General features: G+C 40.5%; 2 protein-coding genes across 12 annotated transcripts in view; one reads left to right on the forward strand and one right to left on the reverse strand.

Moving 5' to 3' along the window:
• Positions 1-11,266, reverse strand: part of CFAP99 (cilia and flagella associated protein 99) — a 96,403-nt gene extending 85,137 nt beyond the window's left edge. The window contains exons 1-3 of one of the 4 annotated variants that reach the window (XM_045018923.1): positions 10,834-11,115; positions 5,790-5,917; positions 4,416-4,512 (exon numbers count right to left, since the gene is read on the reverse strand). In XM_045018923.1, coding sequence (XP_044874858.1) covers positions 4,416-4,418 — 3 coding nt within the window. In that variant the 5' untranslated portion in view covers positions 4,419-4,512; positions 5,790-5,917; positions 10,834-11,115. Of the gene's footprint in view, positions 1-4,415; positions 4,513-5,789; positions 5,918-10,833 lie in introns of all 4 variants that reach the window. The other 3 variants (XM_045018922.1, XM_045018921.1, XM_045018924.1) reach the window with 3 other exon arrangements.
• A 9-nt stretch (positions 11,267-11,275) lies between these two features.
• ZFYVE28 (zinc finger FYVE-type containing 28) overlaps positions 11,276-23,497 on the forward strand; it is a 299,046-nt gene continuing 286,824 nt past the window's right edge. For 4 of the 8 annotated variants that reach the window (XM_045018919.1, XR_006579776.1, XR_006579779.1 and 1 more), the window contains exon 1: positions 11,360-11,814. In XM_045018919.1, coding sequence (XP_044874854.1) covers positions 11,776-11,814 — 39 coding nt within the window. In that variant the 5' untranslated portion in view covers positions 11,360-11,775. Of the gene's footprint in view, positions 11,296-11,342; positions 11,815-23,497 lie in introns of those variants that run through there. The other 4 variants (XM_045018912.1, XM_045018913.1, XM_045018917.1 and 1 more) reach the window with 3 other exon arrangements.

Genomic DNA, 23,497 nt, shown 5'->3' on the forward strand with positions numbered 1-23,497 from the left:
ATGAGAGCAGTGAGCTTTTTAATTATGCTGGATTTACAAAAGTCAAAACTATGGCCTGATCCTGCAACCCTAATTTAGGCAAATAATTCTATTATGGTAAAGGGGCTATTCACATGGGGTAGCTGCATGAGGGTTTGCCAGATTGAGTGCTATATTAAAATGTCATCTGTTATTACAGCAAAAGCTAATGGTTCTAATAGTTTCAACAGGAAAATGAGGATTATTTTGGGTCCACAACAGTACCTGTGCCACTTCACATTGTTATTATGTTTCTATGACTTTAGCCCTATTCATAATGACCAGACTATAACTTTTCCTAAAAACACTCTGGATAAGACACAGCTATTTTTGGCAGATTGTCTTTGCTAGACTTCATGGAATAAGAGTTTGAATGAAGAGAGGGAGGTTAGTTAGGACACATGGGCAAAATGTGGAATGAAGAAGCCATAAAGAAAGATATCAAAGGATTGTTTAGGAAGGCGTATTAGGAGGAGTATTAGTATTGACAGGAGAATAGTACAAAATGTCAGCAGGGATGTGGCCTTGAAGGTGAGTACCAGATATTAAACTGCTTTATACCTATTATCTAAAAGAATCAAGATGAATTTTCAAAAAATTCAGTTTGAAGTGTTAACTGGGCTAAATCAGACTGAATACACTTTGATGCCAAACAGGTCACACCATATAAACACAAGCCTTTGCTTGCAGTTAGCATCTGGTTTTATGAACTTTGATGCCCACAGTCTGAGTGTCCAAGATCAAAGTTTAAAAAAAATTAACAGCTTGTCTGCTGTGACTACAAACTGTATATTGTACTATTTAACCTGTGTTCTCACTGAAAACATTCCTGCCAATTTAATTAATTTAAAATATAATAAATCTTTAGGTTGCAACTAATTTAACTATAACAAATCAAAATGTAGATTTCTTTTTAAGAGTTGATTAAGTCTGATAATTCAAAGGGACCTGTGATGGGATATCTATCCCACACAGATGGCGAAAGGGTTAATGTGGCCTGGAGAGGCTAGTTAATCCATCTGGTTGCACCTGGTGGGTGGGCCAGGCTTAATAAAAGATGAAGCCCAGGTAGAAAGGAGATGGGTTGTCTGTATAAAGAGGAAGACTAGCGTAAAAGGGAGGCTGTAAGGGACAAACTCTGCCAGTTCTCTATCAGTAGTAGAGAGTAGAACCTGGAGAGACCCAGATAAGCTACTGGGGTGGAGAAACTTCTGGTGGTGAGCCCTGACAAAATGGTAGGACCTGGATCTCCAGAGAAGAAACTCAGGAGGCTGTATAACTGAAGAGGGGCTTCAGGAGTGATTTTACACCCTTAGAGAGGCCCTGATGGAAGAGGGCAGCAGAGGTGAAGGAGACTCCTGCAGTGGGGCTAAGGGAATGCCCATTGACAGGCAGATGGCCTTGAGAGGAAGATAGATGTGGAGGATCCAGAGTAAAGCCTAGACTCCAGGGAGGTAACTCTTGAGGTAACTCTTGAGGTAACTCTTCCTCTTCTCCAGAGGAATGGAGAGCTAGAGAGGACCCAGGATGGATTAAAGTTTAAGCCTGAGGGAGGGGGAAGAAGTTGCTTTCATTGTGTTTTGGTTTTCAGTTGGGTTAAAAGATTCCATGTAGAATCCCTGGGGCCCTTCACTGACAGAGGTGTGGAAGGGAAGAGGAGCCCTAGAGGGTGGAAGATGGGGTATCGATGACCAATGTTGTGTGGGACACTTTGTTTGAGATGTTGGTATCCCACAAGGGAAGAGACTTTAAAGTGACCTGTTTGGAGGGTCAAACCATGAGACAAGGTGAACCACTGTGGGACTGCAGCAATTGTCAGTAGGTGGTATCTAGGAGAGAGCTGCTACCCCACACCCTGCCAGGAGGAGGTGCTCTAGCAGTGAGTTCACCCTTCTACAGTACCAACGCATGGAAAAAAATCCCTTTTAGAACATGACATGCGGATGTTAAGTATTCAGCAAAAGAGATCTAGTGTGGGTAAGATGCTGAATCAATTGTAGACTAATTTTGATCACTGATTTCTAATCATGTCAAACAATGTTTATCTGCTGCTAACCAAAAATAGAAATCCTTAACCACATTTCATTTAGAATGATCATAACACAAGGAGTAGGAGTTTTCTTTTATTTATAAAAAATGTGTCCACAAGGCTGGCACATCTTCACTGCAATTGTGTCCCTTTGCATTTTACTACTCATATTCTTTTCTTGCCACTTTACTCTCCTTCATTTTTAACATGTATTTGTTTGCCTGCCTCTTCTTGTTTTCCTCCAATTCACTACAAAATCCCTTCTTACCATCTAACTTGAAAATATAACAGGGAAGAGGTCTCCCCAGGGCTGACCCTGTGCTACTGGTAGATTGGTTGGTGGGGATACAACCTGGCTTGCTCAAAGTAACTCCCGGACTCTCTCCCTGAAGACCAAACTCAACCTTACCTTGAGAGCATATTCACAATTATCTCTGTGTGAGTAAGAATCCTGAATTAAAATCTAAAACCTTGGCCTTTCTGACATTTTGTGGATGCCTAACAGTCAGCTTAAGTTCAACATGGCTAAAATAATATTCGTAATCTTCCCTGACCAACCCCTCCCTGCTACCTACTCTTGCTACCTCATTATTCTCCTTCACATCTCTCCTTCAAACTCTTATTTGCTGTCATGTGTACAAAAAACTTGACAACAGTTAAGTTGCTGGTGTGCAGTGACCACTGAGTATCATGGGGATGACTGTCTGTTTCTTCAAACTCCCCAATTTGTCTGTATCCATCTGCTGTTTCTTGTCTTCTATTTAGACTGCAAACTCTGTGGGGCAGAGTCCATCTTTGTTTATTTATACAGCGTCCAGCACTATGGGGTCCTGGCCCATGACTAGGGGTCCTAGGTGACACGGTAATGCAAATAATAAATAACTCTGATTTTTTTTCCAGATGTGACTGCAAGGCTCTGCTGATGCATTATCAAAGCAAACTGTGTAAATGAGACCTATCCCAGAATGTACTGTAGATGGCATCAAATCTAATCAAAAGTACAATGCTAGAGCTACCTTTATTCTTTGCATCTCAGGGCACCTTGCAGGATAATAAAATGAAATTTTAAATAGCAGCTCACAATTATGACTAAACCAGTCAGATGATATTTGGATTGATAGTGTTTTATAGTTAGTTTGTAAATACAGGGCCAAATTCTGCTCTTAGACACACCAATATATATACCCAGAATAACTCCACTCCCTCCATGACTAAAGAACATTGTAGCAACACAAACACCCACAGATGCTAGGAAATTAATAATACAGTTTAAATAAGGACTGCTGGAGATCAAGCAGAAAAAGAATTTACTATCAGAAGTGTAAAGTATTGACTTGCAAGAAGAATCTATTTATAATGAAAGACTTTGTACAATACCAATTTGGAATTTAACTGATAGTAAAGCAGAAAATATTTTAATTCTGACTTTCAAGAATTTCTGTGACACTGATAAAATACAAATGACAGGTGACAAAAGAGTGTAGAGAAATAATATACACAGGTGCTACTCTATTCCGCCCCCCCCCCGATAACAGCCCATTATGCAAAATAAGAGGAAAGAATAAATCACAATCAAGAGAGCTTTCCTTGAAGAATGAGTAATAACTGCATGGTTTCTATAGTGACTTTTATAAAAAGTTGTATATAAAAAGGAATCTTATTTTCAGGGATAAAATGACAACAAAAATACTCAGGGGGAGGGAGAGTAAAGAAACAAATAGGAGAATTTAGACAGTGCAAGTATCATAGGGACTTTTGCCATATCCTTAGATTCAGTCTTCCCTGTTCCTCATTTTTAAAAAGGATGTGTCAGGAAGTTTGATTCCATTGTCCATAATGGAAGCAGGTGGTGCTTTTGTCTTTCCCCCTCCCACTCTAGAGTGGGAGGTACAATCTAACTGTTCAATAACTGTGAAGAGAAATACAGAGGTGTTGACATAACACTTTCCCTCCTTTCCTCCAACCTTCTTCCAAAATTGTGAATGAACAATTTAAACATCCTTATTCTTTGCTGTATGAAGAGCAGATGAAGTTTCCTATCAAAATTATTCTGAGTCAATATAGTTCAGGTGTGAAATAAATGCAATAGAAAGTGTTCATTATATAATTTTCATGCCAAAATCTGCTCTGTTACACTGGTACAACTCCACTGCAGTGACTTAAAAGGGACGCCCACGTGTAAATAAAAGCATTGTGTGGCCCATGATATCTACTGCCAAGACTACTAAAATGAGGTTGCCTTGGTGCAATAACCCATCCGAGCATTGTAATGGAGATTTCAGCTCCAGATGCCGTAAAAGAACTAAGAAGACAGTAGTAGGAAACAAGACCATTTTAAAAAAAGTGTTGATGGTAAACAAAACATTACCATTTAAACAAAACCCAAACAGGGTTAACTTTGAACCTTAGCCTGAAGTCCTTGGGCTTGATTTCCACTGCTTAGCACTCTGTGTAGCTATTTACACCTGTACAAAGAGGGTTTAAAAGACTATTCAGTTAAAATGGTAGCATTTGATACCTGCTTTGTAAAGACGGACAGGACTACATAAGGCGCAAGGCTGTGGAGAATCAGCCCCATGTGCTGATCCCAGTTGGAGTACTGACCAGTTACGGACTGCAGTGTTGGGGTATTGCTAGGGTGACCATACATTCTGGTTCTGGACCATAAATACAACTTTTTGCATTGTTCCAGTTGATTTACTTAAACTATATTGGCCAGAAGGATGTCTACCTTCTCTCCAACCTCTCTTCTTTCCTTTCCATTGAGGTCAGACACACTACCCTCCCTATCTCTAAGCTCCTTTTGCTTCCTCTTTGATTCTGTGGCCCTTCTTTGAGGGTGCACCATCTGCAGGATATAGACAATCTGAGGCAGAATTAAAAAAAAAATGCAGGAGGTTGCCTGGCAAGTGCCACACTGAGCCCAACATAGAGGCAGCTTCTGGGCTAGACTTCAATAGAAGTGAAAAGGGGAAGCAGTACTGGAATGGGAGCCAGGGACCAGAGAAAGGAGGTTGAATGAAAGTAAATAGGATGATGGTAATATACATCCATCAATTGCATGTCGTAACCCCAACCAATCCCATGTCACTTACTCCGGCCCATCTAACTACAGTATCTGTCTAAGGAGGTTATGTTACCCATTACGGGAGTATCTGAGCACCTCACAACACTCCTGTAAGGCAGGGAAGTGCAACTTATTCCCATTTTACAGATTGGAAACTGAGGACAGAGGCTAAGTAACTTACCCAAAGTCACACACAGTCTGTAGAGGATCATGGACTTGAATCTACATCTCCCGAGTCCTAGTACCCTGGACCATCATTCCTCTCTCTTCCTCTAGTCCCCAGTGACAAACACTATCTGTTATCAATCTCTCTCCCATCTTTGCTCACACAAACAATCCCCCTTTTCACCCACCCTTTCAGCCACAAGAGCCTAACCCATCACCCCCAACTACCAAAACCATTTCCAGTACCTTCCACCACTAAACCTCCAGGTCAAGGTGTCTCATCCAAATCCTCTCATACCAGTTCCCTGGCTCCTGGTGACAACTATAAGAAAGTGGCCCTGGTTTGGGGTTTGAAAATCTGGTCACCCTAGATATAGGTTAACATTATAAAACCCATAGGAAAATTCAGTGTAATTCAAAATATTACATTAGAGAAAGAACATCTTTATATTTAAAAAGCTCCCACTAAAACTCTGAAATCCACCTAGGATAAACTGGCAGTTAATGTACCTGTAAAACCTTAGCTGACTCATCCAAGAGATGCTCTGTGCTCTCATTTTCAGGATTAAATTTGTTAAGCTGCTGGACCACTATTTCAATATGTTTTTCTGGGCTGGCCATCTTCACCATGCAGAGTCCTATAAATAAAGTAAATCATTAAATTTTCATGGCTCCTTCAATTGCAGCATAATGTATGTTGATAGGCTTGCAGAGACACATGTACTGCAGTACTGTAAATGGGAACATTCAGGTTAAGCCTTCAAAATCCTAATTGCCCAACCAGAAGGGTTAACAGAAGGAATGAGCAGACGCTATAAACATAAATAAAATAAGTGACAAATGATGCAGCAAAGAATCCTGTGGCACCTTATAGACTAACAGATGTTTTTGCAGCATGAGCTTTCGTGGGTGAATACCCACTTCTTCGGATGCAATACCCACTTCTTCGGATGACAAATGATGAGGCCTTTTTTATTCTGACAATGTCTCTTTAATGATCATTAGGATAACATTTTCAACTAATTTCAGTACCAGGTTATTGGGTGAAGTGTATATCTAAAACGTATATTGGAGAGAAACAGTAACTCCAGCATGCATACTTTATGGGACAATTTCTGCCCTAATTTATCCCACAGAACTTTCCTATTGAGACATAACTGAAGACAAAACTTTAGTCTTAAATCCAGTCTTAGGGAAACAACTCAAGATTGCACACTACCCCCTTACTCTGTTCCCTTTCCCTCCTGCCCCTTTGTCTGCTGACATCCCTCATTGTGCTATGTATTACTCATATATGCAACAATTTGTGGAACTGGCTCCCTAGACTTAAAAGAAGTCTCTGTCCTGAGAACATTTTTCTGTACATCACCATGCCTGCTTACATTGCCAGGTAAACATTAATAATGTTCAGTGAGTAAAGTCATTATCTTATTCCAGCCATGCAAACCAAAATTATCACCAATTTAATGTTTACATAGTGAAAATAAAATGTTAAACCCTCCAAAATCTTGTATTTAACATATTATCATACACTTCTGACAAAAAAGAATGCTTGATCAAGATTCTAAAAGGCTGTTAGAATACTTCCTAATACAAAGTGTCTGTACCTTGCCTTCCAGCACTAGTAAGTTTCACTTAAATTGCCATAACATGTTTAAATACTAATCTCAAACTGTCGAAAGGAAAATTAGTTTGTGTGATTGTTTAATATGGGCATATAGCTAACGGATCTGATTAAAACACAACTGGTAACTAGTAAAATTTCTGAGCAGTTTTATTATTATATAAATGTTATAAAGCTACATCGTGTCTTTAAGGGACAGCCTAGGCGTGAATGGTGCCACAGAATCATACTGCCACAGAAAAAGCATTAGGAAGCATTCTGCTTCAGGGAAAACACCGCCCAGAACCATCCAATGTGCAAGAGGAGAACATTCACTTCTATATCCTTTTATGGGGTATAGTTTGCTCCACCCAAGAATGCCAAAATTCTTTCAGGCTCTAAAGATTTAGATAAAGGTGTGTGGTGGGATATGCATCTATGTGGTTATTCAGTCTGCCCTAAGGATTCCAATCCAACTCCCACTGAAGTCAAAGGGAGTGTTTCCATCTGCTGTAATGGGAATAGGTTGGGGCCCTCACCCTTTGAACATCCTGAGCTTCACACATCCCCAGTAAAAATTAAAAAAATGTTTGAAAATAGTTAAATGAAAACCAAGGTGTTTGAAGCTCTATAATTAACAGTCAGAACCCCTGATACAGGTACTATGTAAAAAAAAATTTCTTAACAGCAGCAGTTCAGTGAGTGACTATATTTAAACAGATTGACTTTAACAGGTTTTATTTTAAAAAAATGATTATCAGATTGTTTATTCTTGATGCTGGCTTCAGTCAAATAAAACAGAACTAAATTCACAATAAGGTGGAAGGGCACTAAAAATTCGGAGTAAAAACCACAAGCTGGTGCCTCGGCATCCTTCTGTTTGCAAAGTGTAATAGGAGATTATATTTTCTAATCCTGAGCTATTAAAAAGTTTTCAGTGTCAACAGACATTTTACCCTTCACTACCATATCCAGAATTTAAATTAATAGCCTTAAAAGGTTGCAACCCCATTTACATCAGTGTAACTACACCACCTTCTTAAATCAGGACCGAATAAGGTTTTTGTGAAATTCAATGAGATTGAGTAGGTGCTGCTCAAAACGACCCAGATGCTTTTCTCATCTATGTGGCACAGAAGGAAACAAAACCATGGAAACTGCAAAGAATGTGGGGTAAAAAGTTCCACAGAAGGAAAATATGGCTACAACAGAGCATCCCCACTTACCATATAACTTTCTGCACCCCTAACATTTTATCACACCACTTTATGGCCATAATCAACTGGAGTCAGGGTACAACTTCTCTTTGCACCATGCTTTTGTCTTAGGGCAGCATAACTTTAGATGGAAAAGGGGTGTGTGTGTGTGTGTGTGTGTGTGTTTTTTTTTAAACCACGCAAGTGGTATGGATGTACAATAGCAGTAATTCTAATGCATGCTGACTGGTTGAAGGACCAGATCCTACATTTGATATTTTCCTACATATCCTACCATGAATATATTTGAAAGTGTGTAGTTGCATACTCTGTAATATGCATAGTAAAAATGCTGTGCCCTTATATAACATTATTGTATCTGATGATCTCACAGTGCACTCTCACAGCTATTAATCCTTACACAACAACCCTCAGGCAAGTCAATTTTATTATCCTCATTTTACAGATAGGTAAACGAAGGGACAGAGTGATTAAGAGCGGTTGTCCAGGGTCACCACAATCAGTGGCACAATTAGGAATAAAGGTCAGCAGTCCTACCTCTCAATATTCTGCTCTTAAAAAAAGACACACGGTCAAAATATTATAGTCTGTTCTTTTTTTTTCTATTATATTTATAGACATCTAGTCAGCCACTAGAATTCTGGTTAAACTATACAGTGAACATTTTTCCCCTTCAGTGATGCACATGATCACACATCTTAACCATTTTTGTCTTATCTCTGTTTTGTCTGTCAAAAGTATACATTTATGGTCATATATGTAACAGATGCTCACATGCTCAGGGTTTAACTGATCGCGATATTTGGGGTCAGGAAGGAATTTTCCTCCAGGGCAGATTGGCAGATGCCCTGGGGGGGTTTCGCCTTCCTCTGCAGCATGGGGCACGGGTCACTTGCTGGAGGATTCTCTGCAGCTTGAGGTCTTCAAACCACAATTTGAGTACTTCAATAACTCAGACATAGGTTAGGGGTTTGTTATAGAAGTGGATGAGTGAGATTCTGTGGCCTGCATTGTGCAGGAGGTCAGACTAGATGATCATAATGGTCCCTTCTGACCTTAAAGTCTATGAGTCTATGTAAGCCATGTCTACTCGGTGTGGCTAGGCCAACTAGACTGAGCCTGCTACAGCCTTGGCTAAGACAGTTGAATTTTTTAGCTTAGGTGGTAAAGATTCAAGTATTAAGATCCAGAGGTCCCTCCCAGCTTTGATCCCTGCTGCCAATGACTCACCCAGGGGCATTGGCATTACAACTGGTGGCCTCTATAGTGAACTGAATTGGTAAGCCTCTGAAGTGCATAACATGCTTGCCTGGCCAGGAGAGTATGTTAAGTTATTATGCCTACTTGGTGTGGCACTTTGTACCCATCTGGTGGTGGCTAGGCCAACTAGACATCTGAGCTTGGTACAGCCACAGCTAAGAGAATAGGCTCTTTTAGATCAGGCAGCAGAGGATCATTTATTAAGCTCCTGATGTCCCAATTTTTGAACCCTACTGCTGACAACGCACGCTGGGGTGTAAGCAATTATAACTGTTTTGCCCAGTGATGTCCATTATAGCAGTGATTCTCAACCTGGGGTCTGCAGACTATATATGAGATCCGTGAAAGGTTGTTGTTACCATAAAATAGTGGCTTTTAACCCTTGGGAATTTACATACTATTTCCAAATGGATTTACACCTCCATTCAAAAAGTTGTAGGGGTCTGCAAAGGAAAAAAGGTTGAGAACCACTGCACTATAGAATGCTTACATGCTAACAACCCCAGAGAATAATAGTGTTTCATGTATTTTATAGTGTTGTAGCTATGTTAGTCCCAGGATCTGAGACACAAGATAGGTGAGGTAATATCTTTTACCGTTGGTGGAAGGAAGAAGAGCTCTGTGTAGCTCAAAAGCTCGTACTGCCCATCAACAGAAGCTGGTTAGTCCAATAAAAGATCTATGTATTTTTAATACTGTTCATCCTGAAGGATCCCAAAGTGCTTCGGAAACATGCCTGTGGCTATCTTCCTGACTGTCAATGATACGCTTGTGGAGTACACTTTACTGGTCCTATTTTAGTAATTTTATATTGACATATTAGTTAAAATAACTGCATGTATGCAACACCCCTTCTCTACCCTGTTCGTTTCTTTGTTGGTCTCTCAGCTCCCATGATAGAGACCATGTTTGGAATGTGCCCAGTACACAATAAGTGCGACCAGACAGAAATAAGGATGAAAAGCAGCTACCTCTGAAGTGGTAGGGGAGGCCACCAGCAAGTCTAATAAGCTCCACAACAGGGTGGGAGAGGGAAAATTTTAGCCAAGGATACTGGGGCACTTCTCCGGTCTTCTAACAAATAAATAAACTAAAGGCTGTTTTACTTTAGTTTCTACACAGGGAAGGTGGACACAACTGGGCTTTTAAGGTTTCATCGCTGTTTAATTTGCAATGAAAGAGGTATGGGTTTTTTTTTTTAATACTCAGCACTGATGCCGAAAGCCCGGAGGTGCCGGGATCAGCCCTGGCACAAAATAAGCACTGGGTTTCATCTTGGAGACTCTCACACAGTGAACTAAATAGCAGCGAGCCTCGGGGGGGTGGGGGCGGGTGTCTGGGGCGAGCCCTAAACCGGGGGTCCCCCTGGGGCGGGCGAAGGGCCGTGACGGGACGTTTGTAGTTGAAGGTGAAGGCATTGAATCCCTGGACCAGTAGTAAGGGGTCACAGCATGGCCCAGCCCCCCTCACTCACCGCTATGGGAGCCGCAGCAGAATCAGCACAGTCCACCTGCAGCGGAGACTACTTGGTTCTCTACAGATAATGCCCGCAGCGTGGGGGCGCGGAGGCTTCTGGGATTTGTAGTCGACTCAGCCGTCCTCATTCGTGTATTCGAATGGTCCAGGGAGGAGTAAAAAACTACAAGACTAAAAGCACGATGGCGGCGAATGTTTACCTACCGTTGCCTAGCAACTGGTGGTCAGCGGGACTCCAGCTGGTGGATTTTTTTAGCCCCAGAAACTGCCTGAAACCCAATTAACCGGGTTGACTATAATAATAATTTACTTAATATTAAGTGGACGCATTAATTATTGCCCCGCGACAAGACTACAAGTACCAGCATACAACTCGCCACTCTTATTTTCAGTGGCCCCTTGAGCTACGGGGGCGTGGCATGCTGGGAGTTGTAGTCCTCCCCTTCTGAGCTTGCTTAGGGTGAGGGATCCATGTTCCGCAAATGTGCAGCCGAGGAGGAGGGGTGAGCGGGGAGGGGGCCCCTCGCGGCCGCCTTCCAATTGGTGCAAGAGTAGAGAGCGCTGGCCAGAGGCAGCGCACAGGGTTTGAGCGGGTCCGCCTGTGCGCATGCGCTGAGTGAGCGCTACTGCTGGGAGCTGGTGGCGGCGGTGGAATGTTTTGGGGGCTGTCAATGAAGAGAGGTGCCGCCGCCGCTGCTGGCCAGTGCCGGGGCAGGTCAGCCTGAGGGGGCCCTGCGGGATACTCCTCCGCAGCAGGGCAGAGCCTGGCTCGCGTGGCCGGGTTTGCCAGCCCCGCAGAGCAGCCCGGGGAGGGGACGGGGTTTCGCCGGGTCCCCCAGCAGCCGCCTGAGGTGCCGGGGAAGAGGGATCCGTAACCCTCCCCCCCCGCAAGCAGCCGGGGCGGGAAGCGGCCTGAGAGGCGGAGGCAGCAGCTGGGGTGATGATGAACAGGTTCAGAAAGTGGCTCTACAAGCCCAAGGTAAGTTGAGAGCAGGTTGCGTCTCCGGCGCGCCGCCGGGCGGGCGGGAGCAGCGGCTCTGGTTTGGGGGTGTCCATTCCGTGTCAGCCCTTCCTGCACCCTGGGGGGCGAGGGAGCCCCCGGTGCCTGTGTGCGCGGGGCCGGGGACAGGCGCGGGGAGCGCCGGCCGAGGGGTCTTGCAGGATCCCCCGTGTGAGCGGAGTCCTTGGGGGGAGCCCCCTGCCCGGCCTGTCTGGTGGGGGGGGGGTACCTGCCCCGCTGTGCCCATCCCATTCCCCTGCGCGCAGAGGAGGGAGCATGTTATTGTCTCGGTGTTGCTGGGCAGCCTGCCGAGAGCCCCTCGCGGGGGTGGTGCAGCGCCAGGGAAGGGGTCCGAGGAGGGGCCTGGCAGTGCCTCCCTTTGGGGGGGAGGGATGCTTCCAGGGGCTCACCTGGACGGTGTGTGGCGCTCAGTAGGGATTTCGGCAACCGGCCGCCCTCCCAACCTTGCTTATCTGCCACTGGCATCCCGTGATTTGCTGTATCTGTAACTTACAACCGATTCGATCCTTGGCAGTTGAAGAATATGCGGGTTTTTTTTTAATTATAAGGTAGACCCAATTTTAAAGGGGAGGCAGCCGAGATTTATAGAGAAATAGGATTTTGTTTTATTTGTGCTGCTGATAATGACCCACTGTGGTTTCAGAGGCAGCTAATCAGAGACAGCAAAAGGGTGCTTGGATTTGCAAGGCACCTGCATTCGAGTGAGCGGTTTCTCAGCGCGTCGGAAGAGCCCTTCACGCAGCTTATCTGTTCAGGGAGGCTAGATGACAAAGCAGAGCATGTGCTTTATTGTTGTTTGGACCTGACAACAAAAGAGGACGAGGGGGAGGCTTTCTGATGCTGTTCTTGGGGGATAGTTGTCTCATTGGAGGTTTCTTACTGTGTTTGGCTTCCTGTGATGATGCAGAGGTGCTGCTGGTTTAGCTGTGTGAGACTGCTACTCTGCCAGTGTAATCTTCATAGTTATTAGGCAGTCCTTTATTCCCTTTGGACTTCTAGTTTCAATTAAACTCATGTAACAGCTGTTTACTGTGTTGTTGCATACAGTGTACTCCCAATTTGGAGAGATTAGAACCTTCACATTGTCAAATGTTGCTAATTCTATATTTTAATGGAATGCTACTAAATATATATAAAGCGAGAACTTCTAAGTAAAGATCTTGTTACATTGTGATTTGTGGATGGATGTCTTGTGGTCGTGTTTTGCCCCCTAATTAATTAATTAACATAATAAAGCAAGATTTGTAGAACAGTTTACACCAGAATTATCAGAAGCTTCTGGGACAGGTAAATTAATGCTAGGAGTGCAATATTCTCTTCTGTATGACATTCTTTTCCTACACAAAATGATGTTAATATTTTTGAACAGCTATTGTATCTTACTGATGTCTAGGTGATAAATGGAACACCTTGATACTGTAGTTGTTTGTTATAGAGTACCTAATTTAACTCTTGTAATGTCACTATTTTTTTAAATAAGTTTTAATTTTAATATAGTATGAAGTCTCATTAAATCTTTTAAACATGGTTGCTACTTTCATCCAGATAGTAAGAACCAATCCTTTTGTGGCTTTATTGTGTACTGGAGTGATGCTATAAATAATAGTTTAGGTGATGCTGGTTTTGTAGAATTTCATATATAATTTTAATCCCGATTAACACTATTTGTTCCCTTTTTTTAAAAAAGGGATATTTTTTTAACCTAGAGAAATTGGAGACAGAGGTGGGATCTTCTTTCAGTTGTTTACTTTATAAACTTGATAGTACTTTGTATTTAGTCACCTTCATGCTTTCCTCTCCATAGATAGCTTGTTCTTTGTGCACACCTTTTACACAGCAGCAGGGGAGAGAGAAACCATTTAAAATAAACAGGAAAACATCTTTGCAAAGCCACAAATTTAGTAGGAGAACTCACTGGTAAATGCAGTAACTGATGCTACTTTTAACTTCCTTTTTTAAACTGATTAGATTTTTAAAGTGCTAGTGTTCTTTCTAATAGAGAATTCTAGATATGGTGAAATTGATTTACTGTTTTCAGTAGTATATGCTTGAATACTATTGTTTCACTTCATTTTATAGCAAAGGAAATTCTCAAACCTGTGGTGGAAGAGTATTGATCTTCATAAAATCAGTATTGACATTTCAAATAGAACAATTCCCATTATGTTTTAAAAAGAGCAGTTACACCACTTTAAAAAAGATAGAAAGTTACTCCCTTCATGAAAGTATCACTTTTGTTCATATATGGTGATCTTTGGGGAGTGTTTGCAAGGATGAAAATAAGTTCTTTTTTCAAACAATTGTTTGTTGTTCTTTTCACACTAGCATAATTATGTTCAGAATCAGTATTGTTCACTGTAATTGGTAATTGTGTATTCTTCCAGAAACAGCCACTCCTGCAATAAGTATCGGTTAAAACATTTGTTACTGTAGAATATTTCTTAGATTAACATATCTAACATAGGGGGAAGGATAGCTCAGTGGTTTGAGCATTGGCCTGCTAAACCTAGGGTTGTGAATTCAATCCTTGAGGGGACCTCGTAGGGATCTGGGGCAAAATCGGTACTTGGTCCTGCTAGTGAAGGCAGGGGGCTGGACTCAATGACCCTTTGGGGTCCCTTCCAGTTCTATGAGATAGAACCAAATCCACAAAGATTTAAATAACAAATTTGAGTTAGAAATTAAGATGAGAATTTAGGATTAGGAATGCCTGGCATTTTGTCCATGCCTTCCCTGGTTATGCTAGCTGCTTTCCTCTTCTATCAACTGGTTTGGAGTGTCCCAAGGATCCCCATAGTAGATTGGTCTGTCCCACAGTTTAACACCTATATCATGGTGATCTTTGGGGAGTGGGATAGACAGTGCTGGATTTGCAATCTATGCATTTGCATCTGTGTGCCAGAGATATGAGACATTCTTACTCAACTTCAGCCTACTGCCACCAGCTCCCTCTTCAGTCCTAAAGCTCCTAAAATCTTAGAACTTGGATCTTTGCATAGCAATTCATTTTGCTGACACTACTCTTTTTGGCAATTCTGTTAGTGGCCTTTTAGAGTTAATTAACTTAATGATTTGGAGGATGGCATGAACTGCACCCTCAGCAAGTTTGCAGATGACACTAAACTGGGAGGAGTGGTAGATACGCTGGAGGGTAGGGATAGGATACAGAGGAACCTAAACAAATTAGAGGATTGGGGCAAAAGAAATCTGATGAGGTTCAACAAGGACAAGTGCAGAGCCCTTAGGAGGGAAGAATCCCATGCACTGCTACAGACTAGAGACCGAATGGTTAGGCAGCAGTTCTGCAGAAAAGGACCTAGGGGTTACAGTGGACGAGAAGCTGGATATGAGTCGACAGTGTGCCCTTGTTGCCAAGAAGGCTAACAGCATTTTGGGCTGTATAAGTAGGGGCACTGCCAGCAGATCGAGGGACATGATCATTCCCCTCTATTTGACATTGGTGAGGCCTCATCTGGAGTACTGTGTCCTGTTTTGGGCCTCACAGCACAAGAAAGATGTGGAAGAATTGGAAAGAGTGCATCGGAGGACAACAAAAATGATTAGGGGGCTAGAGCACATGACTTATGAGGAGAGGCTGTGGGAACTGGGATTGTTTAGTCTGCAGATAAGAAGAATGAGGGGGGTTTTGATAGCTGCTTTCAACTACCTGAAAGAGGGTTCCAAAGAGGATTGATCTAGATCAGTGGTTCCCAAACTGGCATTCGTAAAATGTTACAGGGGGTTCTCAGGGAAAAATTCCCTAATGGCGAACAGAGCTGTCCCTAGGGATCCCGGGTAGCATGGGGCCAGCAGCCGGGAGCGCCTGGACTTCCAAGAGCTAAGCAGATCAAAGCAAGCATATCTGTCACACTGAGGAGATTTAAACTTCAAGACTCCTTATAAGTAATGAAAAGGGAAGTGGATATTTTTTGCTGTTTTTAAAACTAAATAGGCAGCTAGTATTGTTTTTAAAATTATTATGAAGAACAAGTTTAAGCTTTGTTGTAACATGCATTGTTTGGCTGGACTGCTCAGGACCTGAATGCTTGTGTAGAAGGAACTCTTTGAGTTGGCTTCTTAAATACTTTCATGCTGTTTAACATCCAATACTTCTTGATGAAACATAGGAGCATTGTCTTATAACAGGCTTATTCAAAGTGATACAAGCTATTAAAGTGAGATCTTGGAAGAGTGGTGCCATTTTCATAATGTAATAAAAATACTGTAATGATAAATAGTGTTTAGTAAGTATGTCATAAAAACAAATTTAATATTTCCAAGATCACTGTTTTTATAACTTATACTCAGGTAAAGGAGAAAATCCCTGGAAATATTCATTTTTAGGAGGGGGTTCACGAGACTTGACATTTTAGTGAAAGGGGTTCACATGTTAAAGTTTGGGAACCACTGATTTAGACTGTTCTCAGTGGTGGCAGATGACAGAACAAGGATGGTCTCAAGTTGCAGTGGGGGAGGTTTTAGGTTGGATGTTAGGAAAAATGTTTTCACTAGGAGTGTGTTGAAGCACTGGAATGGGTTACCTAGGGAGGTGGTGGAATCTCCTTCCTTAGAGGTTTTTAAGGTCAGGCTTGACAAAGCCCTGGCTAGGATGATTTAGTGGCAGATTGGTCCTGCTTTGAGCAGAGGATTGGACTAGATGACCTCCTGAGGTCCCTTCCAACCCTGATATTCTATGAATTTGTGTTCCATTTTCTCTCTCCCTCTCCCTCCCCCCCCTTTTTTTTAAGGATAGTGGTAGAATGCAGGGTACTGAGTTTAGACAATCTCTCATCTTTCAAACCTGGGTTCCTAATACTATTTATATACGTTCCTTAATGAATATGGCTTAGGATAAATACCAGTAGACATTTGTCCATCTCATAAAACTAATACACAACGTACTTTAATTCAGCACTCATTCTGTAAAAGAGAAGTCAGGGAATAGGGTTGCATGAGCATTGCATATCACGAATGAGGTGAATAGATTAAGCTATATGGACAAATTAAGTGTAGAACCAGCCTTTACTATGCTTGTCTCTAGCTAGTGCTATCATCTTTTTTTCCATACGGATACAAACTTTACTCAATTGACCATAAGAACATGCAGAAAAAAGTATCTCTTTTATATAAAAAAAAAAGTACATACAAACTAAATTAAAAATAAATTAGAGGTTTTTTTTACTTAGATGGTGAAAATATCTTTGGAAACATCCAACTACTGTGTGCTGTAGATTTAAGGAATATTTAAGTGATTTAAACAAATTATATTTGAACTGCATGCAGTATTTGCCAACTTTCAGATACCTTTGATTTCAACCTTGCGAGAAATAGGTTATTATATTAAGAGACCCAAGCAACTAAATGTAGTCATGTTAGTAGATTTTTCACCTATTAAATTCATTGAGATAGACTCATCGCACCCCCGCCAAGGGAGACCAAATTTGGAGAATCTGGGTGGCATAAAAATAGAGAGTGCTGCTCCCTTATTGTTCACCTCCCTCACCTGGACCCTGTAGAAATAGCTCTGTTAGGGGACAAAGCAATGGGTTAGCTGCTTTTCAAGGGATCTTTCTCTGCCACTCATCTGTGTGGAGATGCCCTAACTGAGCTTATGCTAAGTGGATTAGAAATATGCAGCATCTCTGGGGAACTGTCTCTTCTAAGGGTGTGAACTTGTTGGCAGTTTCAAAGAGCAGACTTTCCCTGGCAGAGTAATGGTGTTGAAGTATTTATCTTGTACAGTGTCAAGGAAACTTTAGTCAACTATGTAGAGCAGAGACCCTATCTAAATAGAAAATATAAATTGGATGTAAAGAGGAGGAAGAAGATGCAAACAAAGATTCTAGGTTAGGTGTTTTTTCTGGTTGGTAGTTAAGTTTCTAGGTTTGAGACAGTACTTTTAGTGATGGGTTAGTACTTGTGGATATTAGGGAAGAACTCAATTTTCAGCAGGGAACTGGTAGAGAAGGTAAGCATCTGACATGCCTCAAGAGCCCTATCTCAGCATAGAGGACACTGGAAGAGAGAGGGAAGAAAAGTAGGAGAAAAATATGAAAGGAGAGGTAGTACAGCTGACTTCAGGAATTTGAAATTGTGAGATGGGCTCCAAAAATTGTGAGATAAAAAAAAAAAAACCAAAAAACTGACTGCATTTTTATTTGTCTTCTGGTCTTTGAGCTTTTAGGGTTCATGTTTTAAAGTCTTTTTTACAACCATGAAGGCCAGAAACTTAAAAACAAAAAAGAAAACTTAGATTCTTGCATAATTGCTTCATTACGGGTGCTGGGTCTTTAAGAAAATCAGTCAGTATTGTAAGAATTGCAAACGCGGGAAGCGTTGGGCAGAATTCATTGGGGTACTAGGAAGAAACAGGCGCAGATATAGGTGAGATAGAAAATGGTTGCTGTTATTTGTATTACTGTAGTCCCCAGAGGCCACAACCAAGATTTGGGCCCCCACTGTAAAGACACGTAGTAAGAGATAGTCCTGTCTCCCAAGACATTACAAGTATAAATAGACAAGACGGACAAAGAGTGAGAGGAGAAACAGAGGCACAGAAAAATGAAGTGACTTGCCCAATGTCACAAGCAAGTCAGTGGCAGAACCCAGAATAAGACCTGGACCCTCAAGCAGTGTCTTGTCCACTGCCCCTCCAATCATGATGGTTATGGAAGGGGAAGGTAAGAGACTTGAATTTGATGCAAGTGGCAGAAGAAGGCATAAAAGGGGTCAAAAAGCATAATGAAATGGTTTGAGTAGCTAGTGAGGAAGATGATTTTTAGCTGTTGTAGTAAATGGACTGGAGAGGAGTGAGATGAGATGCAGTTTTCAGTTCCTTATGATACAGTAACCATTGTTTTAAATACCATAAATTGTTTCCTAGTTGCTAGTTTCCTGTAGGTCTTATTTTCCCTTTCTGGGACTCGAGATTTGGTGTGTTAAGGCAGATTTTGTTTTGAGTGTTTTCCCTTCTTCTGGAAGCAAATGCAGATGGGTTTCAAGCAATTGTATTCTTGAATTGCTGCATGTAGATAGGACAATTGTTATCCTGTTTGATCTCTTATGTGTTGCAGGCTTCCAGTGTTTGCTGCCTCCTCTTTTAAAAAGTGGTGGTCTCTTCTAGAAAAGAGGGTTTCTTACCTGTGACTGAAATGTGTGTACACACAGTACATGTGTGTACACATACATAATGAAAAAAACATTTCTTATCAGTTCAGTTCACTTCTTATCTTGTACCTTTCACTGACAGAACATTCCACATGTGTTAGGTCAGAGGCTATTTCACAAGTGGTATCAAGAGGTTAGTAGAAAGTTGGGCCTTTAAAGAGTTTTTTGTAGTTTCAAAACTAGCTTTAAATCAGTTATGATATCAAAAGTATTCAGAAAAAATTAAGTTAAAGGTGAACTGGAAATAAATCACTTATTCTTTTGTATGGCTGTGGTTGTTTAAGACTTCTGAATAGTTTAAAGAAGTGAAAGTGAAATCCTGATGCTAAGCCTGCAAATAGGAGCAGGTAAGATAATTAATATATTAATAATCTTATATTGTTAGATTTTAAAATAGGGCATTAAGTTAATTTATTCAATAGATAAATATTTTAAAATGGGTGTAAGCAAGAAGGACCATATGACGAATGTGTGTTAGAGAGATATTCAAAGTAATGCCCATAAACAAAAATGAGGGAGTACAGACTGAGATGGTTTGATCATGTAAAGGGCATTCCTGACAACTCTATGGGTAAGAGAGTCCAACAGAACAAGATTAAAGGGAAAAAGACAGCGGCTAAAGTGGTGGAATATCATAAAGGCAGATATGTTAGCATGTTTGAGGACATTGGATTGAACAGATCATTTTGGAGGGAGAGATCTCATAGAACAAACTGCATTTGATGGGCTTAATGCCAAGAGGGGGAATAAGAACAGAATTTCTAAACATTTCTTCTTCATGTGAAAGTAGAATTTTCTAGCTTGTCACAGGTGGAAATTTTCATATAAAACCTGTCTTTTCCTCCGGCCCTCCTCCCCCCCCATGCAGATTTGGGTTCAGCTGAAACAATTAGTACATTTGGGTCAATTTTGGCAAATTTTGATTAAAAAAAAAAGTTTCTGGAATACAAAATATTTTGTTTCAGTATTTCCAAAACAAAATATTTTGACTTTTTTTCTTCTTCTTCAGGAAAATGTTTTATTTTTCAGTTTCCCTCAATCTTATTTAAACAGACATTAGAGAGACACTGAAAGTGAAACAAAACATTGTTTGAGTCAAACCAAGCATAATTTGACTCGTAATGATTTTTTTTGTGCTCTTTCAGTTCAGCTAGTGAACAGAAAAATCAGTTGCATAGCTGTAATGACAAATTATGGCAAGTTCAGAGTTGAAAGCTTGCAATGTTCAGTAAGGGTGCAATCTGATTGAAAATGAGGTAAAATGTATAATACATATTTATGTGGACCCTTAGGTAATATATTTCTCCCCACCCCCTTAAAGGATGTCACCCAAACAATTTCCTCTAAACCATAGGATGAGTAAGAGTAAATAAAACTTTTGTTGTTAAGTGTGGTCATGAAAAGAAAGTTTGTGATCTTGAAGAAATTTGTTTTATATAGCCATGAAATTGGCCGAATAAAATAACTAAAGAAACTAAACTTTTCAAAGAATATTTTTCACTTAGAATAGTACAACCAATTTACATGAATTTACATAATTACTTGTGAAGCAGAAAGCATCATATGTAAAATTATGGGTTTAGGAATGTTCAGCCAGTTCAGCCATCTGATTTATAATGTGCATTTTAAAGGAAGAATTGAGACTGGAGCCAAGCTCAGAGCAGAATAGCTGTTTGGTTGAGAAATCCTGAGTAATTGAATTCATCTTCAATTTGGAGAAAAAACACCTATTCTGTGGCTCTAGCACATCAGAGCTCTAGCATAGATTTGTCAACTATAGGTAGTCAACTGTACTGCAATCATCCAAACCTACCTTGCTTCAAAAACAAACAAAATAATCCAACCAAATAACATGGCTAACTACATCAAACTAACCAAAGTCCAAGCAGCAGTTATTGTGGTTGACTTGAGAGTCAAAGCATCCACTCATAACTAACATAGCCATATTTCACCCATGTTTTCTAACCTGGCTCTCTTTCACTCTCTGTTTTTTAAAAACAGGATAAGTGAATGCCCTTCATATCAAAACTAAAAGTAAAATTAACCTTTTCCTTCTCATAAAAAAAGTTCTAAAAATAAACTCTAGTATTTTAACTTAGAAAAATTCTAATAAAGTTTGACTGTCTGTTTTGCAGAATGACTCAACTATGGTTTCAGTATAAATGCTTGTTTTTGACTTCTTGTTCTTTCTTGTTTGTAACCAAGATAATATGCAAACGTAAATGCAGAGTGTTCACTGTTCTGCTTCTTGTGTTTTTGCAATTGGGTGTTTTGGGGAAGAATTTTCTGTTGACTTCTAAGGTACCATATTCTGGTTGCCAAAGAAGTTCACGGTCACAGGTACCAGTACAAAATTCACTATTATGTATTTGCAAAAACAACACCTTATAGACGAACAAATTTATTTGGGCATAAGCTTTCATGGGGTATAACATGACTACCCCTCTGAAACCTATTATGAATTTGGTATTCAAAGACTGAGAATGAAGTTCCATAATTATTAGACTCAAACAGGAAATACTGCTAATGGAATGTAGCTCTCAATCTTTTTATTTTTGTGTTACATCTTTGAATGAATGTAGTGTTTGTGAACAGTGCCAGACTGACATCCCTGGACAATAAAGTCTACTTATCTGCAGATCTGGTACAGCCTGGGTCTATCAACGTGCTTCAGCTACATCTGGTCAGAAAATGGAACTTTGTCCTTTAGGAAATTCCAACACTGACATTTTGTTTTTGATTTTTAGCCCCAATTTGGGACCAAAATATTTCAATTCAGAAACATTGAAATGACATATAACCCCCCACCCCATTTGGTAATGTCAGCATTATAATACTAAAATGTAAGTATAACAGATGAAACAAAGTCAGAAAGTAACAATAGAATGCATACTTCATTTCAATTTTGAATATTCTAAAAAATGTTTCCATCAAATTTTGTTGAAATTGACACATCACCACAAAAATCTAGATTTTGATGAAACAGCATTTTCCTATATGAAAAATGTACCATTACATTTTTGACCAGCTTTATCTTAAACTCTATTCTGGAGGGTCTACCTATGGGATTAGAGGATAACAAAATCTGTGGTCTCTGCTAATCCGTTAAACTATCCTGTCACCTTTCTTCTGGTGTATTCTGAAGCTGTACTGTATATGTTTATTTGGTAGAACTCTCAAATGGCCTTTAGATTCTGATTCCATGGGTCTTAACAGGTTAAAATTAATTTTCCCCTTGAACAGCATAAGAGACTCATCAGCAAAAATGTCTGGTCTGGAAGGGTACACTTGCCAACTTTTTTTGAAGACCAAGGATCAATGTATAGTTTCAACAATCACATTCTGTTTGGTCCCAAAGGAATCTGCATTGTAATTGTAGAGCAGGAATTTTAGAAGCAGTTATCTGCCTCTGCTTATAATAGAGGGACATAGCCTATGGAATATAAGTAGATTAGTTTAAAAAAATTTAACTGACATAAGTTGTGGAAATTTCAGATACAATTTGTAAGAATAGGGAGTATTTTGTTTTAGCTCGTATATTCACAGTTTGAAATGGCTGAGTGTTAACTGATTGTGCATCTGTTAAGAGGATTGGGGTCGGGGAACAAAGCAGTTGGAGGTGCTGGCTCCTTTTTCTGGAAGAGAAGCAGTGTGGTCCAAGCATCCCCACAGCTCTTTTTAGGAGGAGGACAGTCACCAATGGCAGTGACCCAGACAATGCTTCTGTCTTCAGTGTGGATGAATCTAATTGGATGGCTGAATATGGTTGTGACACATGGCCAGAAAGGGTTAAGCATCCTGCAGGATAAATGACTCCAAACCCTTAAAGACATATGGGGAGATAATGTTTGCATTTGTGTATTTACATATATATGGATAGAGGTCAACAATGTAATCAACAGTCCCTGTCTATGCTGTATTCTGTTAATTCAGAGATCAAAAGAACATCCTACCATTTAAATGAACTGTAAACACAAGATATCACTGTATTCATCTCTTTGAAATGTATAGCCAATCATCTGCAAATGGTGAAAAACAGACAAATGTCTAATGTTAATTCGTGTAGCTAAGTATCATTGATGGACCTACTTCAAAGTTGCCCTGATTACCTATTGTAAGCCAAGGGACTCCGACCTGTCAAAGAAGGCTTGAAATTGTATAAAAGATCTTTGAGTCCTGATCCTGTCATCTCAGACCTGCTTGAGGTTTCATGCAGGGGAAGCCTAAGCCACAATGACTGAGATCTCAGTTCTGACTTGACCGCCCTGAAATATAAACATTGGACTATAACCTTTGAACTATTTCTGAAAGAATTCTTTGCATTTACGAAGTTCACCATCTCTGCTATAAATCTGAACCTCAATGAATTGAACTCATGTCTGTATGTATATTGATCTTTTAACCATAATCTTTCTTTTAAAATAAATTTTTAGTTTAGTTAATAAGAATTGGTTGGGAAAGGTCTTGAATATTC

Source organism: Mauremys mutica, chromosome 5, assembly GCF_020497125.1.
Source record: "Mauremys mutica isolate MM-2020 ecotype Southern chromosome 5, ASM2049712v1, whole genome shotgun sequence".
Lineage (NCBI taxonomy): Eukaryota > Metazoa > Chordata > Testudines > Geoemydidae > Mauremys > Mauremys mutica.